The sequence below is a fragment of the Geospiza fortis genome, unplaced genomic scaffold (assembly GCF_000277835.1).
Source record: "Geospiza fortis unplaced genomic scaffold, GeoFor_1.0 scaffold443, whole genome shotgun sequence".
In the NCBI taxonomy this organism is placed as follows: domain Eukaryota; kingdom Metazoa; phylum Chordata; class Aves; order Passeriformes; family Thraupidae; genus Geospiza; species Geospiza fortis.
Window position 1 is genome coordinate 2,329,244 of NW_005054335.1, and position 22,648 is coordinate 2,351,891.

General features: G+C 36.4%; 1 protein-coding gene across 3 annotated transcripts in view; it reads right to left on the minus strand.

Annotated features, from left to right (window-relative positions):
- The window catches only part of GPBP1 (GC-rich promoter binding protein 1), a 35,994-nt gene extending 13,352 nt beyond the window's left edge, over positions 1 to 22,642 (minus strand). Inside the window, exons 1-7 of one of the 3 annotated variants that reach the window (XM_031057844.1) lie at positions 22,577 to 22,603; positions 21,447 to 22,489; positions 20,586 to 20,653; positions 6,963 to 7,081; positions 2,870 to 2,993; positions 2,170 to 2,393; positions 1,447 to 1,513 (exon numbers count right to left, since the gene is read on the minus strand). In XM_031057844.1, the coding sequence (XP_030913704.1) occupies positions 1,447 to 1,513; positions 2,170 to 2,393; positions 2,870 to 2,993; positions 6,963 to 7,025 (478 nt within the window). In that variant the 5' untranslated portion in view covers positions 7,026 to 7,081; positions 20,586 to 20,653; positions 21,447 to 22,489; positions 22,577 to 22,603. Of the gene's footprint in view, positions 1 to 413; positions 485 to 1,446; positions 1,514 to 2,169; positions 2,394 to 2,869; positions 2,994 to 6,962; positions 7,082 to 20,585; positions 20,654 to 21,446 lie in introns of those variants that run through there. The other 2 variants (XM_005421981.2, XM_031057845.1) reach the window with 2 other exon arrangements.
- Positions 22,643 to 22,648: the final 6 nt, after the last annotated feature.

Sequence of the window (22,648 nt, forward strand, 5' to 3'; positions counted from 1 at the left end):
AATTTCCATGTTCAATGGAGAAAAAATTACAAGACATACAGTTAGCCATCAAACTAGAGAAACTGCCATTTAGCAGTATTAAGGAACATCCATTAAAAACAGTTCTAAAATTTTCAAAAAGTAAAAAAAATATATTTTTTGTACTTGCATTCCTTTTTCAAGGATTATCTCCTCTCCCTGCAAGCAATTCTACTTCACATAGTCACTATAGCCTCTGTTTAAAAAAAAAAAAACAACAAACCCTATCTTAAAAGAATACATGACTTTTGCTTTGTTTAGCAGGTAGATGCTACAAAATAGTTACCATAACTGTAAGCTACATTGTCATTAAATCTCATTACAAGATTTTTCATAATATTTACAGGCTCCCATCACATATACACAAGGTAAAATGGAATCTAAGAGATGCTTACGTTTTTAACAGATATTAGAAGGGATTGTAACACTCCTCTATCCTGAATATTTTTTCCTTCTAAAGGGAATAATAACAGCCTTCAGTTTTTCAATTACAAAACAAGACTCTTTTATTGAAAGATAGATTATCACATGAAAGCTGCTAACAATACAATGCCAGAAAACTGTCCAATTATTTATGATGCTGTAAAGGTTTACAGCAATTAGATATTTATATTGAGGGGTTGGCCTGTATCTAATGTTACTTTAGTGTACAAAAAATACTGGTTAAGTATGAGAAAAGAATCAGCAAATTAAAATATCTTTAAAATCTCAGTATTAGCAGTTGTTTAAGTAGACAAGTAAAAGTTTTCATGTTTAATTATTTTTTTTTTTAATAAAGAGAAATGTTCTTATTTTGAGTACATTTACTTTAAAATGCCTGCCATCTAAAGCTACCACCTTCCTGGTATAAACAATTGACAACATAAAGCCCATTAGAATTGTAAAGTGTTAGCCAAACGATCAGGTGAGGATGAGAAAACAATCGCAGCTACAGGTCTGTTCAATGCCCCTGCCCAGGATTGTATTTATCATACAAATAATACACAAACAGAACCAACAGCATAAGACATGTGCTTCCAGAAAGAGACCTTAAATCTCTGCAAGCTAACCTACTCTTCCAGCTCTCCCAGGTTTCTCTCCAAATTCTTCCAACACATTTTACAAAGCCTTCAGCTAGCAACCAATACCACTCATATAGGTGACCAACCTTCATTGTACTTCCTCTTGAAAATAAAGGTGAAGATTTCTTGACATCATTACAAAAAAAGATGTATACTTGTTCTGGGAAAGAGAATTAGTTGTGGTCACATCTACACACTAGCAGACTGATACACATATGGAAGTGTTACCCTTCAACAAAAAGATACCTACATTGTAATAATATTGAAGTCTTCTCAATCTATACCTTTAGAATTCTAAAAAGAGGCTCATGTTAACAACTGCAGATCTCTGCTACGTTTTTGCATTTAAAAACATCAAAATACTCACCCCACACACCTGCAGCTAGAGATTTATTCTGGTTTGGTTCCCTCTCATATTCAGGGTTTAAAGATGGCTGAAAGAAAGTTTTGTCATTATTTTAAAAAGTAACCCTTGAACTGTGGGATGAATGAACTAAAGAGTCACAATAACACCAGCAGCATGACCTCTGCTGACAGACTAAACACCTCCCTCAGGAACCAAACAGGACAATGCTCACTTGTTTCTCTTCTCTACAAAAATCTCAGGCAGCAGCCAATGCCATTATATGACAGCAGCAGAGAAAGCAAAAAACCAGCCATGTATTTTGATTCAAATAGTAAGATCACCCTTCCCCTCACATCCTAACTGCGGGTTAAAGCATGAGAGCTCAAAGGCCACAGGCATGAAAATTACTTTGTTACTCCACAGGCATGAAAATTACTTTGTTACTATTTCAAATTCCAATAAGGTAACTGTGTAGAATTTAATACATACACATACCACAGCAGATAGGAATGCAACTGTAGTTTCACTTAAATACACAAATAACAATAATAAACATATAATGAAAAATCTGGTTATAAAATAAGAAACAAGTTATTAGACAAACTACCAACACTCCCTTACCTACAGAAAATTCCTTACATGATGATCTGAAACAGGTGAAATCTCATGAAGTGACTTGTAATGGACAAAATGGTATTTGCAGACAAAATGAAACCTTTTTAATTGTAATTACAATTTACTTACGAAGTCCTCAGCCTCAAACTGGTTGGGTACTTCTTTTTCTTCCTTTTTCCGGATTTCATTATCAAGTACATTCTTTTCATGCAGTCCCTGGCCTTTTCCACAATGGAAGGTGCTGCTACGAGTACGGGAACCTCCACCATGGTACCCTCCACGTTGGTTTATATTTTCTGGACCATTTCTACCTTGTGAACGCCACCCATTCCTCTCTTTTCGCCCAAAATGCCCTTGGATTTTAAAATTTTAAATAAATGTAATTACAAACCATTTAAAAATAATATTTTACTCTGCAGAATTGTTAAAAAATTTAAATCACAAGCTCTATACACTGGGATACAATAGCATAGGAAACAAGTTTTCATTCACATAAGCATCAGGGAAGGATCTCACAAAACAGTGCCAGAGAGAAAATAGCCAGCCAATGCTACAACAAGTCAACCTCTTTTTCTGGCTACTCATTTTATATGTTGTTGGCTAGAGTATTAACACTCTTATTCTACTCAAGAGAGAAATACACCTGGAATCGCATTACTTTAACAAACCCTTAGTGCTCACATCCTCTCCCAGGTGTGTCTTTCCATTACCTCTCTTTCACTGCAGCAAAAGAATTTAGCACACATGAGCTGTCATCATCAGACTTCCTTTCTAGCTAGTGCCACAAAGAAATGACACAAACATATTCACAGTGTTCCATAAATTATACCTCCATTTGGCCTTCCAGTGCTAGGATCAAATCCTTCCGAAGAATTGTGTCTTCTGCGATTTGCTTCATAACTATTCTCTGTCCATGAAAAATTTTCAGAATGCTTCTCAAAATTCAGTGATGACTGCAAAGGAGCATAAGTGGTAGACCTGAGATCTGATTATTAACAACTTAATCATCAGAACTGTAACATGCACATTGTTGACAGTATATAATTCATTCTTACAAGAACTTAGAATGACAGACAATGCAGCAGTCCCTCATGCAGAGCTGTGTCACCATCTCTCAGGCTAACAAAGTGGAAGCTGCATCTTCTGCTCCAGGACACTGAAACAGCCCTTAAGTCACATGCCTGTGACACAAGGTAAGAAGTGTCTACTTTGTTTTGGCAGCAAAACAGAGCACAAGTGACATGTGCTGCAGCAGAAGAAAAAAAATTTTTAAAAGATAAGAAAGGACAGAAGATCACAATTTGGAAGGCTGAGCAGAAGTCTGGGATCTTAATCTGGATTTTCAGAGACTACATACAGGCATTCCATAGAAAGCAAGGAACCCCTTGCAACCCAGGCAGCTATACTCAAGCAAACCCTAATTCATTAATCTTGTCATTATTACAATTTAAAAAGGCAAATACAAGTAGTTATGAAATACTAATAAAATCTAGAATCAGAAGAGCCCAGATTCACAAAGATACTTCAAATTTTCAGCTTACAAACACATATTAAAGAATTTTTAAAGAAATAAATATTTAATATATCAGTAGGAAGTAGTAAACTAAAATCTTATCTTGAGAACAGCACCAAGATATCAAACTACATCCTGACTAGAATTCACACCTAAAGGGATTAAAGCAAAAAACATTTTTCCTTACACAGTATCTTCCTTATAACTTCTCTCTGGGTGTGCCTTTAAAATTACTTTCTTCTTCCCACCTAACCCACAGAGGAAATCACACACACAAAAAAAGATCCCCAAAGCTCTATGGAAAACGGCCCTGTAGAGCTCAAGGTGCTGTTCAATATTCACTGCTTAAAATTAAAACTCCAATAAGTATATCTTTAAAAATTAAAGCAGATATTTATAGACTGTTAATTTTTAGAGTCAAATGTACAGGGACTACCCTCTCAATCTGAGACATGGGACATGAATTACTTGACAAACTCTCCTTGGAGAGAGCTTTGACCAGAAGACTGCAAAAAATTGTTAAAATAAAAGTACTTGAAAAATTACCAAATTAATCTAAATATTTAAGTGAAAGAAAATCCTTAAACAGATTTTGACTGAGCTGCCAAAAATTTCAGAATGCACTAGATCTGCCAATCTTAGGTGAAATTTTAGAAGATACTTCATGCGTTTATTTACATACAACAACCTCTAAAGATTGTTCTTGGAATTTAACTTTCTTTTTTTCTATTAACTTCAAAACAATCGACGTTTTTACAAAGTATAACTGACAGCATTTTATATGTTGTGTTTGAGTTGTACATGCTATCAGGAATCCAATGCTTCTGAACAGTGTGCAAAGATCATGCAGTTTGCATTTTCCCCACATGATGGAGATACCTGCCTATGAAGCTTCCCAAGGCAGAGATGACAGTAAGCTTTGTAATCAAAAGGAAATGTATTGATTACTTCTGTAAATTGAGAAACTATCTGACTCAGTTCAGCAAATCAAGAAAAAGTATAGAAACAACATAGATTTTAAGAAATACAGGAAGTCTAACTGCTTAACAAGAAGTAAAAGAGAACTGTAAAACTGACTTTAGCTATCTGCAATGTTCCCATATCCTTTTCACAGAAATATTTTCTTAAAAGTTCTGTCCATGTCCCAAAATGGTTTCACTATTCATAACACCTTCCCATTCCAGCTCCCCATCTGTAATACTGCACTGACACAAACACATTAGCTCCAGACCTGAACAAAACTCACTGAGTGACAGATACACACTTATTCAGGTGGATTTTGCAGAGTAGTTGAAAGAGAGATGAGAAAAGCTTGCTGTTAAACGAAAATCAGCAGCAACAGATGAGATGGATTTCAATCAAGCTACAATCTGTATGTCACATTAAAGAGCTCATTCACAATCACAGTTTCCTGGTAGCAATTTCTGTAATGCCAGCCTTGAGCTATGCAAGGAAAAACATCTCAGCTACCAAAAGGGCTCAAGGGGAAAACCAGGGTCCTATGGGTGTAATCTCTGAAAGCGATCACACTTCAGGAATATAAAAATTGACTAAGCAGAGCTCAGATTCTACTTCTCAAATCTTTAAAATGTCTAAATTTTGCTGATACAGTAGCCTCACCCCAGCTCCATTCTGCATGAAACATGAGACACTTTGCCTTCCTCACCCCTTCCTCTTCATCTCCATCCCTCTTACCTGCTTTGCTCTTCTGCTTTTTTGATATACAGCAGAAAATAAGTCTATTTTAGGAAATAGAGGGGACAGGGAGCCACAACACTTGTGACCTGCCTTGTGGAGGAATCATAAGTCTTATTCTGTAAACTAAGAACTACAAACCGACTTTTCAAGCACTTAAAATTCAAATGTGTTGTGTATCACAGAACGCTCATCACTGAGGGAGCAGGTAATACAGGGAAATAAGGTGCATTCCAACAATGACACACAAATATTACAACCGAGTAATACACACAACATGGAGTTTCTGAAAGAGAAGAAAATCTAACCAAACTCCATGAGGCAAATAATCATCAAAGAGGAAAGGAAAAATGCACTTGCAACAAAATTTCACACAATTCAGAAATGAGGTGACAAATATAACCCATACCTCAGATATATTCTAGTGGTGCTAGAGTACTTCTGGAACTTTGTTTTATCCTGCTATATTGGCACATAAAGCATGCAGGTAAAGCTCTTGCAGCAGACTCTCTAAATAAGTAGTGAAGATTGTTTTGCAATTGTGACACCGTATCAATTAAGCTCCAAATACACTTCCAATTTAAAACATATTACATTGAAAAAATCAGATCAAAAGAGCTGAATGCAACAGAAATCATAGAGAATGAAAACAAAGAGACTGCTTCTTAATCTGGATTTTCAGACACTATGTATCCTGGAACAGATAAGCTTTATGTTCCCAGAAACAGACTATACTAGACAATCTAGCTAGGTCAGGGTAGAAAAGACTTAAACAGTGATATAAAAAAGGACATTCAATGACCTCACTAAAAAAAAAGTGTTTACCTTTGTATAGACATACAGAATCAAAGCATCAGGAACACAATTAACACTGCCATCTCTCCATGCATTTAACAATACCACAAGCCTATTGCCCTAAGTTTCTCAAGGCTAAGCATTTTCCATGGAGGTGATAGACTGCACAAAGTTTATATATTAAAAAAATAAAGCAACTCTCATAGCAGTAGATATAAATATTAATTCAAATTATTATAATGAAGACAGGTCTACAAATAGGGAAACAGATAACAAGAGTTTTATCATCCGCTGCTGACTCTGCTTCTGCATTTGCACAAATTAAGAAAGAGTAGAAAAAACATTTCTGAGATAGACATACTCAAGACTTCCAGGAATATTTACTAATTCTAACAATTAAAAGAGATTATTATTTCCCATTTCCAAGCGGTCCCATTACATAAAGGAACACTAGTCTAAATGAAACAACCAGAGTGGAGATGCCTAACAGTATGAAAGTAACACACTCCACCAGCAGCAACAAGCATTCCATCATCAACTGCAGAGCCACTTCAGAAACTCTAAAAAAGCATAGTTTTAATCACTTGGATGACAGAATAATACTCCCTTAAAATTTAAAGGACACAATTAAAAATCAGAAACAAGAACATCAAGTAGGTGCTCTGTCTTGGTACTTCTAGCATGGAACACAGTAATTAATTTTAAACACCTGAAGAAGGCAGTCTTAAACCAACCACAGCAAAGGCCAGATATGTGCTTCTCTCCATGAACTAAGCTGCTCAAGCAAAAAACTCTACTGCAGTCATCTGTCATCACAGTATTCATTAAGAGATTGGCATTTTTACTGTGATTGAGGTTATGACATTTAGATTTCCCTAATAACGAGAGTGCCTTTTCAAAACAACAATACTAAACATACCTTTGTTGATGATGGTGGAGTAGGAAAATTAAGCCAGGCTGGAGCAAAGTCATGCTGCGCCATTTAGGTCCAGTCTTTCCAAATCAATGAAAAAAGGCTTAGCACCTCATGGCAAGTCCCTGTAATCAGAAGAAAATACAAAGGGATTACACTTCTTGTCTTTTGTTCAGTATTTCCCTTCTGTTTTCCCGTATTATTTTCCTCACAGATCTCATTTAGAATCTATCATCATATAATTTACAGCATCAAATCTGTGTTTTTATTACTAAAATGTCACATAAATCAAATATATCACAGGAATTATGAAAATATAAATGTAACATTTCTTTATTTCCTCCTATAAATGGGATGAAGCATCTTGTGTAATACTATGGCAAAACTAGCTTGCTGAAATACATTCTGGTACTACCTAGAAGGGACCTAGGAAGCTTTTATTAGCTTCCTAGAAGCTGATATTTTTAGTTAATCCCCAACAGTCTCAACGGCCATATGAAAGTTCCTTATGAAAAACCTACATACTTGGGCTCATTACAAACCTCACAATGTCTCTATGTCCCCTCTCTCCAATGGAAACAGAGTCTGTATGTCCAGAGTATCAAAATCCAGTAAAATTCTCTAGTTTGAAAATGGGCCAAAGAACATAATGGCTTACTATTAAAACCCACAAGTACTTTTTCTACCCTACACTCTTCTCACAGGTAAGAAAATATTTCTCAATAAGCAAGAGAACACAAGGTAATGTGAACTATATTACCTGAAACTGAACAGTAGCAAAGACAGGAAAGAGATGGATTAAACACTTCCTTAATTATACTAGGGCAACCAAACCATGCTCCGCAGCTAGTCACGACAAAATGGTCAATCACTCAAAAAATTTTTAAGTATGATATATGTGCTATGAGAAATCCAGCTAGTGAAAACATAATAAACTCTCACACACATTCTATAGGGAGGCCCAAATAAACATGAATTCTACATCTCCGCACAGCAGAGTGCAAATCGGTTATTGAGCACAGATATAATTCACTTTAATCTGTGGCTGCTGTAATGTATTAGTAAGAGATGTGGAATCTGAACTTGGTAACTCATAATTATGGTTGTTCTCCAGCCTGAACCAAAATATTGCAGGCTACTGCAGATTTCCATTGACAGACAAGACTCTTCCAGCTTCTAAAAGGAAGTCTAATAGATTTGTTAGATTTGACTCAGTGTAAAACTGTACTTAGTTCAGCTGTTGTTTGTTTTTAATGACGTGAGCTCATATCTAAGTTTTTGGGAACATCCAATAACATAGATAAACTGTAGTGTAGGACATAAAATTAGTACAGTTAAACAGGGACAAGGTTAAAGGTATGTCTCACTCAAATAACTAACTCGAATTACTCTGCTGAAGTCATTCAACTCACTCCTACACCAACTTCAGCAAAAAATCCAGAGAAATATTGTAAGTATTTCCAGTTATATCAAACTAGTAAAATATAAATGAACAAAATTCTGGAGTCAATCAGCCATCACGGAAATGGCTTCTCTCTAAAAGGAACAATGTTCATTTTTACTGATATATCCCATTCAGCAACAGTATACGAAAGGGCGTATGTTTACAAATGAACCAAGAGATGTTAAATTAAGAAACAAGAAATCTGAGCAGATCCCAGCAAGAAAAAAGTTTATTCCTCTTCACTTGGACACAGTTCTCTTCAAGCAGAAGAATCATGCTATCTTCAGAAATTATCAAGACAGATTTTCAGTACTGAAAGACTGACACAACAACAACAAAGTCTTCAGACTGAGGCACTTACAGTCTGAAAAACAATGAGTAAGATTAGGTTTATACTAAGTGAGAACTTAAAGATTCCACAAAGTATCACCAAGTTATTGGTGCATCAGCTATTAATTACAGCACACACGATCCACTAACAATGTGACTTAATAGATTTATATTAAAGTTTTTAGAAAACTAGTCAAGCTTCCTAACATTTTTTATGCAACTGCCACAAGAAGAGCTTGGTATTAACTCACTAACATACTTACCTTTTATCCTTTGCACAAAAGACTGCGTGATCACCAAGTAACCAAGGACTGGAAAAGGTATTTTGCAAAAAGACCTTTTCCCACAGCTCACTGACACTGGCTGCCTATTTCTTCATGCAAAAATTTTCCTAGAAGCAGATTCAAGTCTTCCTCATGTTCTCAGCAAAAAAGCTCTGAAAAAAATTTTATATTGCTGCTCTGTCATATGAATCAGTCCTTTTCTTAGAAAGAAATAAATGGTTAAGACAGAGACCTGTGCCAAAACTACACAATACTCAGAGCCAAGTCAGCAACAGAATATATATGTAAGTTTCAATAAACCCATAAAAGACAAACTTTTAGGGCTAATTCTTCCAAATAGTTTTAACAAAAAAAAAAAAAAAAAAAACAGCAAGAAAAAAAGCACAGACGTACTTCTGGAAACTACTTGACCAAACTCAGAGGTTTGCAGTTAGGCATTAACATGAAAAACAACTCCTGTGGATACTCCACACCTAAGTCAAGAAAACATTGTCGTTCACCTAATTGTACATTTGCCTGGTCTAGCAATTAGACATGGGAACAGAGAGTTCTTTCATTATTAAACCTTTCTAACTTTGAATAGGCACAAACATCCCAGACATAATTAAACTGGGAAACAAAGGGCAGGTCAGGAAAAGATATTTTAAAACTGTATTAGAGGACATAGTCTACCCAGCTTAAAGTTACTGGTTCCATATTTTACCAGGTTTCATAAACATTCTTACTAGCTTTCTGATGCTGCCAACAAGTTTACCCTATATATAAAAAAAAATTATTATAAGCATGATCTGTGTTCAAATGATGTGACACATATTTGATAGCTCTAGGATACTCTTCATTCTCAGGAAAGTATTTTTGAAAGGTGAAAATGTGAAATCTGAAAACAGATCACAAAACATAAGAATGGGATGTCAGCAAGGCACCTCTACTGCCACAGGCAGGATTTACCCTTAAACCCTTTGTGGTCAGCTCGGCTGCCAACACTAGTGCGCTTCTTGCTAGTTTTCCAACTTAAGCTGGACCAGCAACTATCAAATTATACTGCAACACATTCTAACACTAAAAAGGTTCTTTCTACCTTCTTCCCCTGCTATTCAGGTCCATACCTAAGCTATCCCAAAGAGTCAGAGATGCACCTGCATTCTGTGTCCAAGAAAGCATTTGCAACCTTTCTTCCGGTTGCATACATACTATCTACTACTTTTTAATTAAACAAAAACAACATTTAAAGTATTTGAATAGAACAAACATCAGTAGCATAAAACTGCTTTTATTACACTGACATGAAACTATACATCTACTAGCAAGTTTTCTCTCGTGTACACACCACACAAACACTGTTCAGTAACACTAATAAAGCAGTTGATGCATTCCCACCATTAACACAGCTATCAGAAGTAAACTGAGCGAAGTAAACACCACAGAGTCAAACACAATTCCAGGGCTTTCAAAAACTCTCCTGGTAACAAAAGAGCAGGCCCAAAATTCATCATGAATGTTTAAGTCACCATTCCCTATTATCACAAATCTGCCATTCTCCAACCAAACAGTGGCAAAAGCTAACTTGGCTCAGACTCTCAGCTACTGAAGCAGAGCTGCACAATTCTAGAAAGATAAGAAAAGGATACTGAAATTCTGCTATCCTCATACTATTAACACTTAAACACATTTAAAAGTCTTTAGTCAGACTGGTCAAACTACTGTCTCATCTCAGCAATAGCCTCTTGTGACCAATTCAAGTAACGTGTAGTGACCTTAGTGACCTCAGTAACCAAAGTCTCCCATAGCCCATAAATTTAGATAAAAGTAATGTGTTGCTGGGTTGTGGATAACCAAATAGCTTAGTGCAAAGAAAGAAATCCTGTTCTTAAGTTTTACATCTTGAGGGGAGGATCTGAAAGAAGTCTGTAAACAATTTTGCTTTAAGTAACATGCAGTAATTAATCCAATATTCAATTAAATAAAATTTAATTCTGAAGTTTTGTGTAGTATGATCTTCAATAATAAGGTACTGACTGCCAAGGAATAATGAACAGCTGGTTCCAGATGATGTACAGTGAAGAGATTTGTCATAAATATTACTCAGTCATCTGCTTTGAGCTACATTTGCAGCTGAAATAAGAGCACTGCAACAAATACACCCGACAGTAGATTGAAGGTGGACAGACACATGGTCCTGAAAATCTCAAGAACAATATTCTGAAATAGCTTTAAGACTTAGAGAAATATTTGAACCTGTTGATTTCTACTATACTTCTAAACCAGACCCCAATAATTGTAATTAAAGAGTTTAACATGCAGGATGACACATTACATAAAAGTTACACTGTAAGAGTTAATCCACTTTTTCCCTATTTTCAGTGCTAATCACGCAAGTGTGATGTCTCTCCAGCAACTTTTTTCTCTCTCCTATGCTACTTGAAATAAATATACAGTTTAAAAAACTAACTTTTTAAGCACAAAGAACATCCATTTCAACTAAAATATAAGTAAAATTCTGTTCTTTTCCTGCAATAATACAAACAGAATTCAACACAATACAAAAGCAGAGAACACCCTTCTCTTCTACAAATAGAATTCAACACAATACAAAAGCAGAGAACACCCTTCTCTTCATGAATTTTTATATTAGCCTGCTTTCAGATTACTTTAGCAAAGTGCTTCCTCAAACTTCATCTTAATATTAAAATTTTCACCTTATCTGCAACCATTCACTATTACTGGTACAAGCAAACTTACTAACATTTAAGTTTCATTTGCAAAGCTTGTTCATAATACACAGATCAAGGAGATGCAGATAAACAAACTAGCTGAAATAGCGTTATGGAGTACATCTTGGCTCTAATAAATACAATTTGTCACATTTTAATAAAGTTCTGTAACTTCTTGCAGTAAAAATTAATTTATTTTAACACTTGGGGTTTTTTCTCTATTAATTTACTGGGGGGAGGGGTGTGGAGGATACAGGCAGAACAAAATGCTTGCTCATTCTCACACCATTTGTGCTAAATTTGGGACAGCTGCCACCACAGCCATGCTAGTCACGGATTTCATGCCGTTCACTCCAGGGCAATTCCACCAAGCAGGCAGACTGGTGTACATGGCACTACTTTCCAACCCCTAGTGAAGCCCAAGAGCACCACAGGCTAAGCACAGTGCAGAACCACAGCAGGCATCTGTTACTCCAGATTGTATCTCTGCATAGCAAAAAAAATGGGAATACACTGCAGTGACATACCAGACTCAGTACAGGGTAACTGCAGAGCCACTACAGACAGAATTGGGTGTATGTACCACCTCACTTAAATGCAGCACTACACCAGGAAGCACTTGTGCTGCCAAATGTTATGAAGAAAAAGGATAAGACATGAAGACAGACCTAGACTATATTTCCCCCATGCCAGGCATCTGTAAAACACTGAAAACAGTTAGCACAGACAAAGCTTTAAAATAAATAAAATTAAAACTAAAATGAAAAATAAAATAAACTAAACTAAAATTACAAATAAAGTAAAAATACAATTTAAAATAAAAAGAAATATTTTTTTATAAAATAAGAAAGTCTTCAGCTCATACTGTAGAAAATTTACTGTGTAAGCAGACTACTTTCACATAGTAGAAACTCATATAATGTCTTCTGCACTGCTTCTAATGACACAGTAGAATAGCAAATTCATTGACAAAAGTATTTAATCTGGCCTTAAATGTATAATGAAAACAAAGGCTTCTTACACAAAAAATAATTCACCTGATCACTTGTGGTCCCTTTTAAAGACAATTGTTTACCCAGAATTTCTTCTAGATTTAATTGTACTCATCAAACCTTTACAGCGTTAAAAAACAAATCTCCCTCTAAGATCTACACAACACTAAAAATAGCCACAGACCATCTCTGGAATACAGGAATCAGAAAAGTGACTGTTGTGAGAATTGAGCTGGAGGCAATCTCTTCACTGTCTGTATAAGTGGACACGAGAGCTCATAGAAGGCAGGGCAAAAGAAATCACCTTCTGAAATACTGCAAGATGGCAGGGCAGAGAAAGTAGATGTAATCAAAGCATTTGGTATGTCCGTCCTCTTGTACCTAGAGTCTCTAGTCCCATTAATAGTATTAACAAAACTAAAGTCTCCCTCATCATTTGCATCTTCACACAGTTCTTCATGAGAAGTGAGTTTAATGGCTTACTAATTTTAAATTTGTAAAGGACCTTCTGAAAAATTAAAATATAACATCCAAAGATAACTCTGAAAGACTAATGGCAACTTGTACTTCCCTAACATCAATTTAAGACTAATGGCCAACTTTTACCTCCCTAGAACTTCAAACCAAGTATCAGCCTCTGCCCATTGGAAAGACACTGTGGTCTCTTTATTATCTTTGTGGTCCTTTACTGAACTCTCTCCGCCAAGCCTCACCTTTTCTTCTATCAGGGAGCCGTAACAGTGTTACACATCCTGGAAGGATGACACAGTCCTACACATGTGGCCTCACCAAGTCTGCATACGGGACAAAAATGAACTCCCCTTGACCCACCGCAACACTCCTCCTAATGTTGCCCAGAGATTTTCACTTTACTCCTTACAAGGACACATTGCTGGGTCGAGGTCGGCCTGCTGTTCAACAGGACCCCCAGGTCCTTCTCTGTTGCTGGCATATGCAGCTGCTGTTCCAGAAAATTCACACTTTCCCTTTGCTACATGAGGATCCCCTACCCACATTCTTCCATGCAGCAGACCAAACATCAAGTGCTCGTATCAGCCAGTTCCCTTTCTTATATTATCTGCAAATTTTTGAGGATAAACTCTACTCCACTGTCCAGGACTTGAATTAAGATGTTCAATAGCAGGGGCTCCAGCAGTGAACCCTGGGGTACACTAGAACAGCTTCTTCTGAATGGTTTTTGTGCCACTGATTGCATCCCTGCCGACCTGACCATTTAGATAGTTCTGGATACACCTCACTGCTCATTCCTCCACACATACTTGCCACTTTTCCATGACAAAGTCATAGAACACAATGTCAAAAGCTTTACTAAGGTCAAGATAAATACCATCCATTGCTCTCTGATCATCTGATCACCCTTCATTGTAAAGGGTTATTAGCTTGCTGAAGTATGACATCCCCTTCATAAAGCCCTTCTGACTTTTCTCACTCACCTTCCTATCCATCACATGTTTGGAAACACGTTTCCAGGATCAGCTGGTGCACAACCTTCCCATGGACTGAAGTGAGGCTGACTGGCCTGTAGTTCCCTGGATCCTCCTTCTCATCCTTCCTGATGACAAAATTAATATTTGCTCTCTTCTCTTACACAAGAACTCCTCCCAATGACCATTAGACCTCTCAAAGACGGCTTTGCAGTAACATCAGCACACATGGCAGAATGGAACACCCATCATGGAACCATCCTGTCAAGCCCCATGGACTTACAATGTTATTTAAGTGTTCCCTAACCTCATTCTTTCTTCACTGAGGGTGGAGAAAAAAGGCACAGCAGAACTTGAAGATGACATGAGACCAGAGATGGTCCCCACCCAATTTAAAGGGCGTTGTTTAACTTGTCTAACCAGTATTCAGCTGGAAGAGACAGTCCCACAGGTAGTGAACAGATCTCCAACCTCAGGGAAGCCTCTTCCAGTCAACAAAATGAAAGTATTTCTCTAGCTTAGAAACTTATCTTCAGTACTTAAAATAGGTTTCATTACTACAGATAAGATACGTTTAGTAACACTATCTGTCTGAACTGTGAGAATAAATTAAAACTGCTTTGCTTTTTCTTAATGTTCTAACATGAAGAAACAGATAAAAGAGTGACATTACTATTATAAGAAAAAAAATAGCCAATATTATAGTAAAATAGCCAAAACGTCTACATTTTAAAATTTTAACTTAAAAGTTTTAACTAAAAGTTAAATTTAACTAAAAGTTTAAAAATGTAACTAAAAGGTATGTGCTTTTGGAATGGACCTCCCATGCTACAACTACACCCTATTTAAATGGAGCTGATCAGAATTTTGTAGGAAAAACAAATTTTAAAATAAAGCCAAAATTGGGAAAAAAAAAACCCTAAACAACCCTGTCAGCTGAACACATCACCAGAAGACAAGGAAAACCACAGGAAATCAGTTCTGTATCTTCAGGTTCTACACTTAAGCTTTCTCTCTGTGTAGTCTGTATCATTTCTCAGGAAACAGTTTCTGTGACATTTGAAAACTTGAGAAATTGTCAAAAGACCATTAAAACAAAAGGCAATATAAACTCAAACAGCAAGGAATACTTGAAGCTTGTGAATGGAATTTCAAATTTAGCAACAATAGGGGGAGGGGAGGAAAGGTTCAAGCCATGAATCACAAAAATTAGAAAAGAGATACAAATTTCTTGATGTTTCCTGAAGACCGGTTTAGAAGTTCAGACAATTGATTTGCACAGAGAAAACCTCAAACAGAATAAATGTTAAAAGCACTGACATGATATACACATTTATATTTTCCAAGGGAATCTAAAAATAGTATGTATGCATATCTAAGTGGCACATTCCTATGAGCTTTAATCCAATGCCTCATAGATTATTATCACAGTAAGTACAGCACACCACAAATTACATAGGGGACCCTTCACTTCTCAACTACATGCATCTGACAAACCATCCTCACTCTGTCAATGTAATTTTTAGCACAAGATTTATAAATAGGACACAAGAAGGTTGTAAGTGTGAGAATTAAAGCACACCATAATGTTGTTACGAGAGCATGGAAAGAAAAGGTTATATGCAGTGTCTCAATTGGCTGCTACTGCTTTGTTTCCTTGATAATGAGCTCCAGCATACATATCAAATTCTTATTTCATCAGAAGACAAACAAGAGCATATGTATGAACTTCAGAGGGTCCAACAAAATAGTTACAACACTGGCCCTTCAGTCCTCCCACCATGGGCCAGCTTCAAATTTTGGCTTCAACTCTTTATCATTAGACAATCATTCTACACATTGGTAGAAAACTACCAATATTGGTCTGAATGAGGCAAAGAAACTACGTGCACAAGACTCAGCCATCAGCCTACACACTCCTTCTTCAAATACAGCATCATTCAGGACTTTTTTCATACTAAGCAGATCTTAAAAATAACCCACACTACCAAAAGTTTTTTCTTCTGCCATAAAACACATCTTCTTTTTCTTTTTTCAAAAGAAAAATTTTCAGTGATAGCAGATCCTTCTCTGTTATCCCTCCCTGCTATCCCTAGTTAAGAGCAGCACTAATTTGAAATCAAGTTGCTAAATGTAAGGTCTCAACAATACTTTTATTAAAAATCTATACATCTCAATTTTCGTTCCCCTTTTGAAGACACAGTTTATTCAATATCTTCCTTACTATTCTGTGATCCATGTAGTTCCAACAAATCAAAATAAGCTAATTTTAAGTTATTATGCTATTCAAAATTTGTATGTCACTAAAACAGAAAATAATATTCAAACCCTTACACAAGCTTTATGAGTTTTTGAAACTGGAAGCATTTCTACTGATCACAAATTGCTGCAAAGCCATGACAAACACTTCAACTGAAGATTCTTTCTTTCATCTCTGTGTAAATGAACAGCCATAACAACAGAATAAGTTTACACCTTTACAGTCAAACTTTTAACATTCTGAAGGAAAGAGTATCATGCCACCCCTTGTGGCATTTCAATGAAAAACTAGTTTTAAAAAAGATTAGGCTTGGTTATGGTAATTCCCTCAAGTTTTTTCTTTCTCTAGAATTTATTGCCTAAGACTCATACTTTCAACACAAGGGAAAGGGAGCTGAACTTTTGAAGGTCTCCCCCACCAATTAAACAAAAAGCTCTGAAACAGTTCAACTGTAGCCTCTTATTTCTCAATCAGGCTACTGCAGAGCAAGCAAAACCTCTATTTTAGTTTTGATATCCCCACCATCCAATACAGAGCTGTCCTCATATATATTCTATCACTGGACAACACAGAAGAACAAAAGAAGATATCCATACAATTTATAATTAACCTTCTTGCCTCATGTTTCAAAAAGAAGTATAAAAACTAAGGTTTCTGGAGCAAGGTCCTCTGCTAGATCTGAGCACTGATACTTACGTATGAGGAGTATCCAGAGTCAAAACATAATGTCAGTTTTTCAACCAATTAAAGCCAACACATTCTTTAGTACAGCCACAATACTTACCTTTACAGAGACTTAGCATAAATATAGAAAACCCAACAAAAAAAAAATCCACCTTCATTTCTACTTTGTGCTTAAATTCCTTGTGGAAGAACGAATCAACTAAAGCACAGAATGTTTTGCATAATAATCTAGAATATCAGCACTGCTTTTTATCATACAGTCCCCTTTACTACATACAGTTGTGGTTCACAAGCAACAGGTTTTAACATTACCTCTGTGAATCAAATATAAATGTCACAACAATCAAAACACCTTTTAAGAAATGTTTTAGATATAGATGAAGCTGCTAAATCCTTTGGATAACATAATGATGACTTTTTAACCAAAAAAATGTTCTGTTTTTGCACTGTACTGAAACATAGATATAAGAAAAAAATGCAAGTTATTTCATAACATGAAACAACTTCACATTTACAGCCAGGTTCAACTGAGTAACTTCAATTCACTACAGCCAGATTTCTTCTCCTTAGGAGTCTTAATACATTTTGGTGTGTAATGACTCCACTAAATGGTACTGACCATTTAGCACAAGCCTGATAGATGCTCATTTCTTTCATTTAACAAGGTTCAAATTCAAAAGCTAAAGTGTGAGTTGAATTACATCACTGCCCTAGTCAGCATATGTTATGTAGGAAATCACCAGGAATGCTTCAGCACTTGAGAATTGCCACAAGAAAGAAGTAGCAGCTGATAAAGGCAGAAGTTTTGCCCTGTGCTGAGCATATAAAGCAGATAACTTCTTATTTCAGCTGTTTCCCTGACTATGTCTACCCAAGACATGAAAGGAGGAGACTGGTGAAGAGTTGATAGCACCACATAGGGCATTATCGTCAGCTACCACGTTCAGTTACTCAAACACATAAAGTAAGAAAAAACAAAACAAAAAGTGTGACAAGTTTTGTTCACATCTGTTTATAATAAGGTCTGCAAATAGTTGTCTTTGCAGGACAGAATTTATTCCTACTACTAAAAAAAAAAGGAAATAAAAGCAACTTCCTCAGACATTATTGATGAACTATCACTGTAACAGTTCTAGCCACACAAGTTAAACAGAATAACCTCATTAGAATAAAAATAAAAGGAGCACAAAGTACAGTAACTTGTACAACACTAAATATCTGCACATTTTGCCTCTATCATTTTACCAATGTAATTCTGTTTCAGTTTTGCTGCAGGATTAAAGGGTACTTATTCTCAAAAGTTTCCACCAACACTTTTTCACATAGTAGAGCAACCTGCACCATTCTGCAGAATTAGTCAGTACAAATGTACCCATTTTATGAACCTACCAGAATAAACACATCAGTAAAAGACACAACCTGCTGACAGTTATCCCTCTTCAAAAGTTATGTTTACATCAAGGTTTAAAGTATAAGCTCTCAGGAGCAAGGACATTCTCTTCATAGTTGTCTGTAAAGCATTTAACAGACTGTAAGCACTTGAAAAACAAAAATCTAGGGAAGAAATTAAAGTGGACCAGCATGCTTGGTGTTCTCTCCTCAGTAGGCATGAATTATGTTTAGGGCACAAGGGTACAGCTGTAAAACACTCCTGAATTCTTGTCAAACACATATGTTCACAAATAGGAAAAAATACACTCCTATATAATCCCTGAAGGGGCTAACATGTAAATCCCAAACACCAATAGCTGGATAACTGCAGAGCCAACCAATGTTTGTGGAAAACAGGATGTGGCTGGAGAAGGGGCCATGCAGAGGTAGGACAGCACTCTTCTGGGACAAGCATCCTCATTCTAGTCCAGAGACACACAAAACAAAAGACAGAACCAGCACAGAAGCAAGCATGAACTGTTGACCAGAGCCCAATGCCACAGGGGGATAATGAGATCATCAGGGATCCCCCAAAACCCTCCAAGCCATTTCCAGAAAGGCCTCAAAGAATGGACCATACAAGATAACTGATCTAGATAGAAAATGAAAACCTTTGTTTCAGGACAAGGAAACTGAGGTTATCTCTAAAAAGCTACTCCACCAAGCCCTGCCTGCACATCCCAGGACATCCCATAGCCAGACCAACACTAGGAATCAAGGCCGGTGATCTCTTTTTCTCTCTTCTTTCCTTTTTCTCTCTCTCCCTCTCCTTAAGTCATCTCTTCCCTTCTCTCTTCCTTTCTACCCCATCCCTACTTTGTAAGCTGTGTGCTTATACAGTAGGCCAGGGACTGACATACCCATTTCAATGCCAAGTGTGCAATTTATGTATAAAACCCGGTGATTTTTTGTGGACCCTCCCACTTTTGTTGTCCCTTGCAACCAAGATGCATTTATGCATCTTGGGTGCTCCTTTCCCCTACTTCCCAAGAGTAAGTACTGTGAAACGATAAAAGAATTATCCTATCAGCAAACAGAGAGGTGTAAAAACAGAATTAATTTAATGAAGCTAAAAAGCAAACTCCTCCAAACTTCCAGAAGAGAAAAGTCTAGAAAAAGATGCCACCCAAAACAGTAAGTGGGGGATGTAGCTCCTTGATTTCAATGAGAGCATCTTGAAAATAAATAGAAGTATCTCAGCACTGAAAATTAATAGCTTGGAAAAACAAGCAACACATCACTTTTTCTATAAGTTAAGAAGTGAATATTTCTATTACTGTCATGCATACAATAGACAACAATCAAATTAAATGGCAATTCACACCAGAACTCTCCATCTATCAAATGCTTTCAAAAAATCATAGTCATACAAGTAAAGGAATATACAAGATCATTCTTTTCTATTGGTTTGGTTCTTTAACAAGTGGCTCAGCTCATGAGTCAACCCCAGCCACACCTAGACTCAATAGAGAAGAGCCACAAGCCATAGCCAGAGATTACAGCAGAGTCCTACTCCTGTTCCATAGTTTCCATATTTTCAAAACAGCAAAACTGAAATAGAAGTTAAAATAATAAAGCAGCAAGACCATCCAAAGCACAAAACTGAAGTTAGTTCAACTTTTAGATATTGACAACATACAGATAAGAACTTTAGTGAGACTGAGAATTTACAATATTTATGTAGATGCAAGTCCTTCATTTGTGGTCAAAATAACAAGCTACAGGAGTTAAAATACACCGCAGTAATTTTTAAATACAGTTTCGCATGCTTAACTACACTTTTTCTACAAGGTTTTAACACATGCAATCTTCCCAAATCTTGGCACTGCCCTGAAAGAAAACCGTTTTTTCATTACTTCACTACTGCTAATACTTTAGTACTGGAGAAGCTCTCAATGATATTTTAGAAGGTGAGAACTGAGGTAAAAGTGTAACCTCTACCAGACACTCAGTTTAAAGTCTACCCAATAATGCTTTAATTATTTAAAGCCTTATGAATCATCAGGGTGGGGTAGGGGATAGAGAACTGCAGTAAAATTACCACTGACTTTTGAATTAAGTTGCTCTGTCCATCTTAATTTTCTTTCAGGCAGTAGCAGCTCTGTTGAATGCAAACCTACAAAAAATTATTATAAACACATTAATGCCAAAATTAAAAAAATATTTAATCACTGTGGGATGAAGAAAGCTACAATACATCTAAAAATAACTAGGAAGATAAGCCAATTCACCACTAGATTTAATTTTGTATCATTCCAAGGAAAAGGAGCTCTTTTTGCAGTGCTACACTTGCAGACCAGTCAGTCCAATTCACTGCCATTACAGAACAGGAAAACACACTGAAGTCAATCTTACAATATCAACACAGATAAAAGCTAGTCTGCATAGTCAGTAAAATAGTTTTTGGTAAAAAAACCCTCTGGCTTTCATATGTGACAAAGAATAGTGGAAAGGAAAAAAAAAGCATGAAAACCCCTCTGTATTATTACTAGCCTGATACTGCAAACACATCTAACACAAATGGAAGGAATGGCACATGCAAGCTATCCAGAAGATTTGGTCAAAAAGATATAACATTTACTCTTGAGACTACAACACTAACATAAAGGCTAAATTCCTTATGGATTTAGTCTAGATATAGCTACTTTTTAATCCCACATAAAAATCACACTCTTATCTACACATTTCTCCTTGTAGCTGTATTCTTCAAAGTCTTAAGGAATTATTCCATTATAAAGGCCAGCAAGTAAAAATCAACAAACTTCAACATTCAACATTCTCAAAAAACAAAACAAAACAAAAAACAACCACCAAAGAACCTCTAACCAGTAAAAATTACAGGTTTAACTATTCTACCGATAAAATGTTTTTTCAAGTGAAAATTGATTTGTGAACACTACAACACTTACCTTATCCAAGAGGACCACACAAGGTGCTAGTACTGCGTGATTTGTATTTTTCCAGTTTGTTTTCCTTGAGATAATATCCCGAGTTCCTGTGGATACTACATTCGTGGCAGTTTGACATAGATTTGACCTCTCAGAAATCAGCTACCTATCCTTCTCTCTTACAGATTCTGCAAGGCTATTTACAAAGTCTGCCAATGTCTGTCTTAAAAGCCTTTTCTTTTCTCTGACAGTTTCTTCTCTTGTCTATTGCATGTAGATACCACTATATGCAGCATCAGCTCCAAGTGAAATAAATACAGTTTTTACTCCACAGACTGTGATGTCAAAAACCCAAATTTCACATATGAACTGAAGAACATTTCCTACCTTCCGGCAGCACAGGCATTTGTAAACAGTTATCTGGATACCTCCATACTGCTTATGAGCAACAACATTTTTCAAGAAAAATATTAAATAAAATACAAAAGAAAAAAGTATAAACAAACATCTATTAAATTCTTCATTTATAAAATCAGTCTCACTGCAAAATGAGAGAAGACTGTGTCAGAAAATCTAAAAAATGAAATAAGGGGGAGAAAAAAATCTGCCATGAAACTTTTCAGCAATGTCCCCACAGTGACTCAGGCCACATTTAACCTGCAGCTAGTTAACAAAACTGGTTAAGCCTCTGACTCAGAAAGAATGTTGCTGAGAAGTAAAAGGAGTACGTAAAAAAGGAAAGCACTTTATTTTTGCAGCTGAAGTATTCAGAACTTCATTAATTTAGCTATGTATCCATGCCATGCGGACAAAAGAATCCAAGGGTGATGTGCTCGACACTGCTAGAAGAAAAAACCTCACGATTTCCTCAGTTCTCTTCCCAGATGTCTACTGCTTGTTTGAGGGGCATTTTCTGGACAAAGCACGCACAAATTATCCCAGAACAGTGTCCGATATTTCTTCCTTTCACAGGAAGAACTGCTGCAGGTCAGTGTTCACCTCTTCTCTGCCAGCTGAAGCAAAAGGCTACAAACATCCAGGACTGACTCTATCGTTCAAGCAACCTAAGGTAAAAAGAACCAGAAAAATCAGTTCTCCCTTATGAAATCCGGACTGGCGTAAGACAAACACGAAACAAACAAAACTCAAACGCCTGAATCTTAAAACCAGCAGCAAACAGGAACCCGGATCCCAAAGAGCACACGCGCACGCAGCCGGGGAGC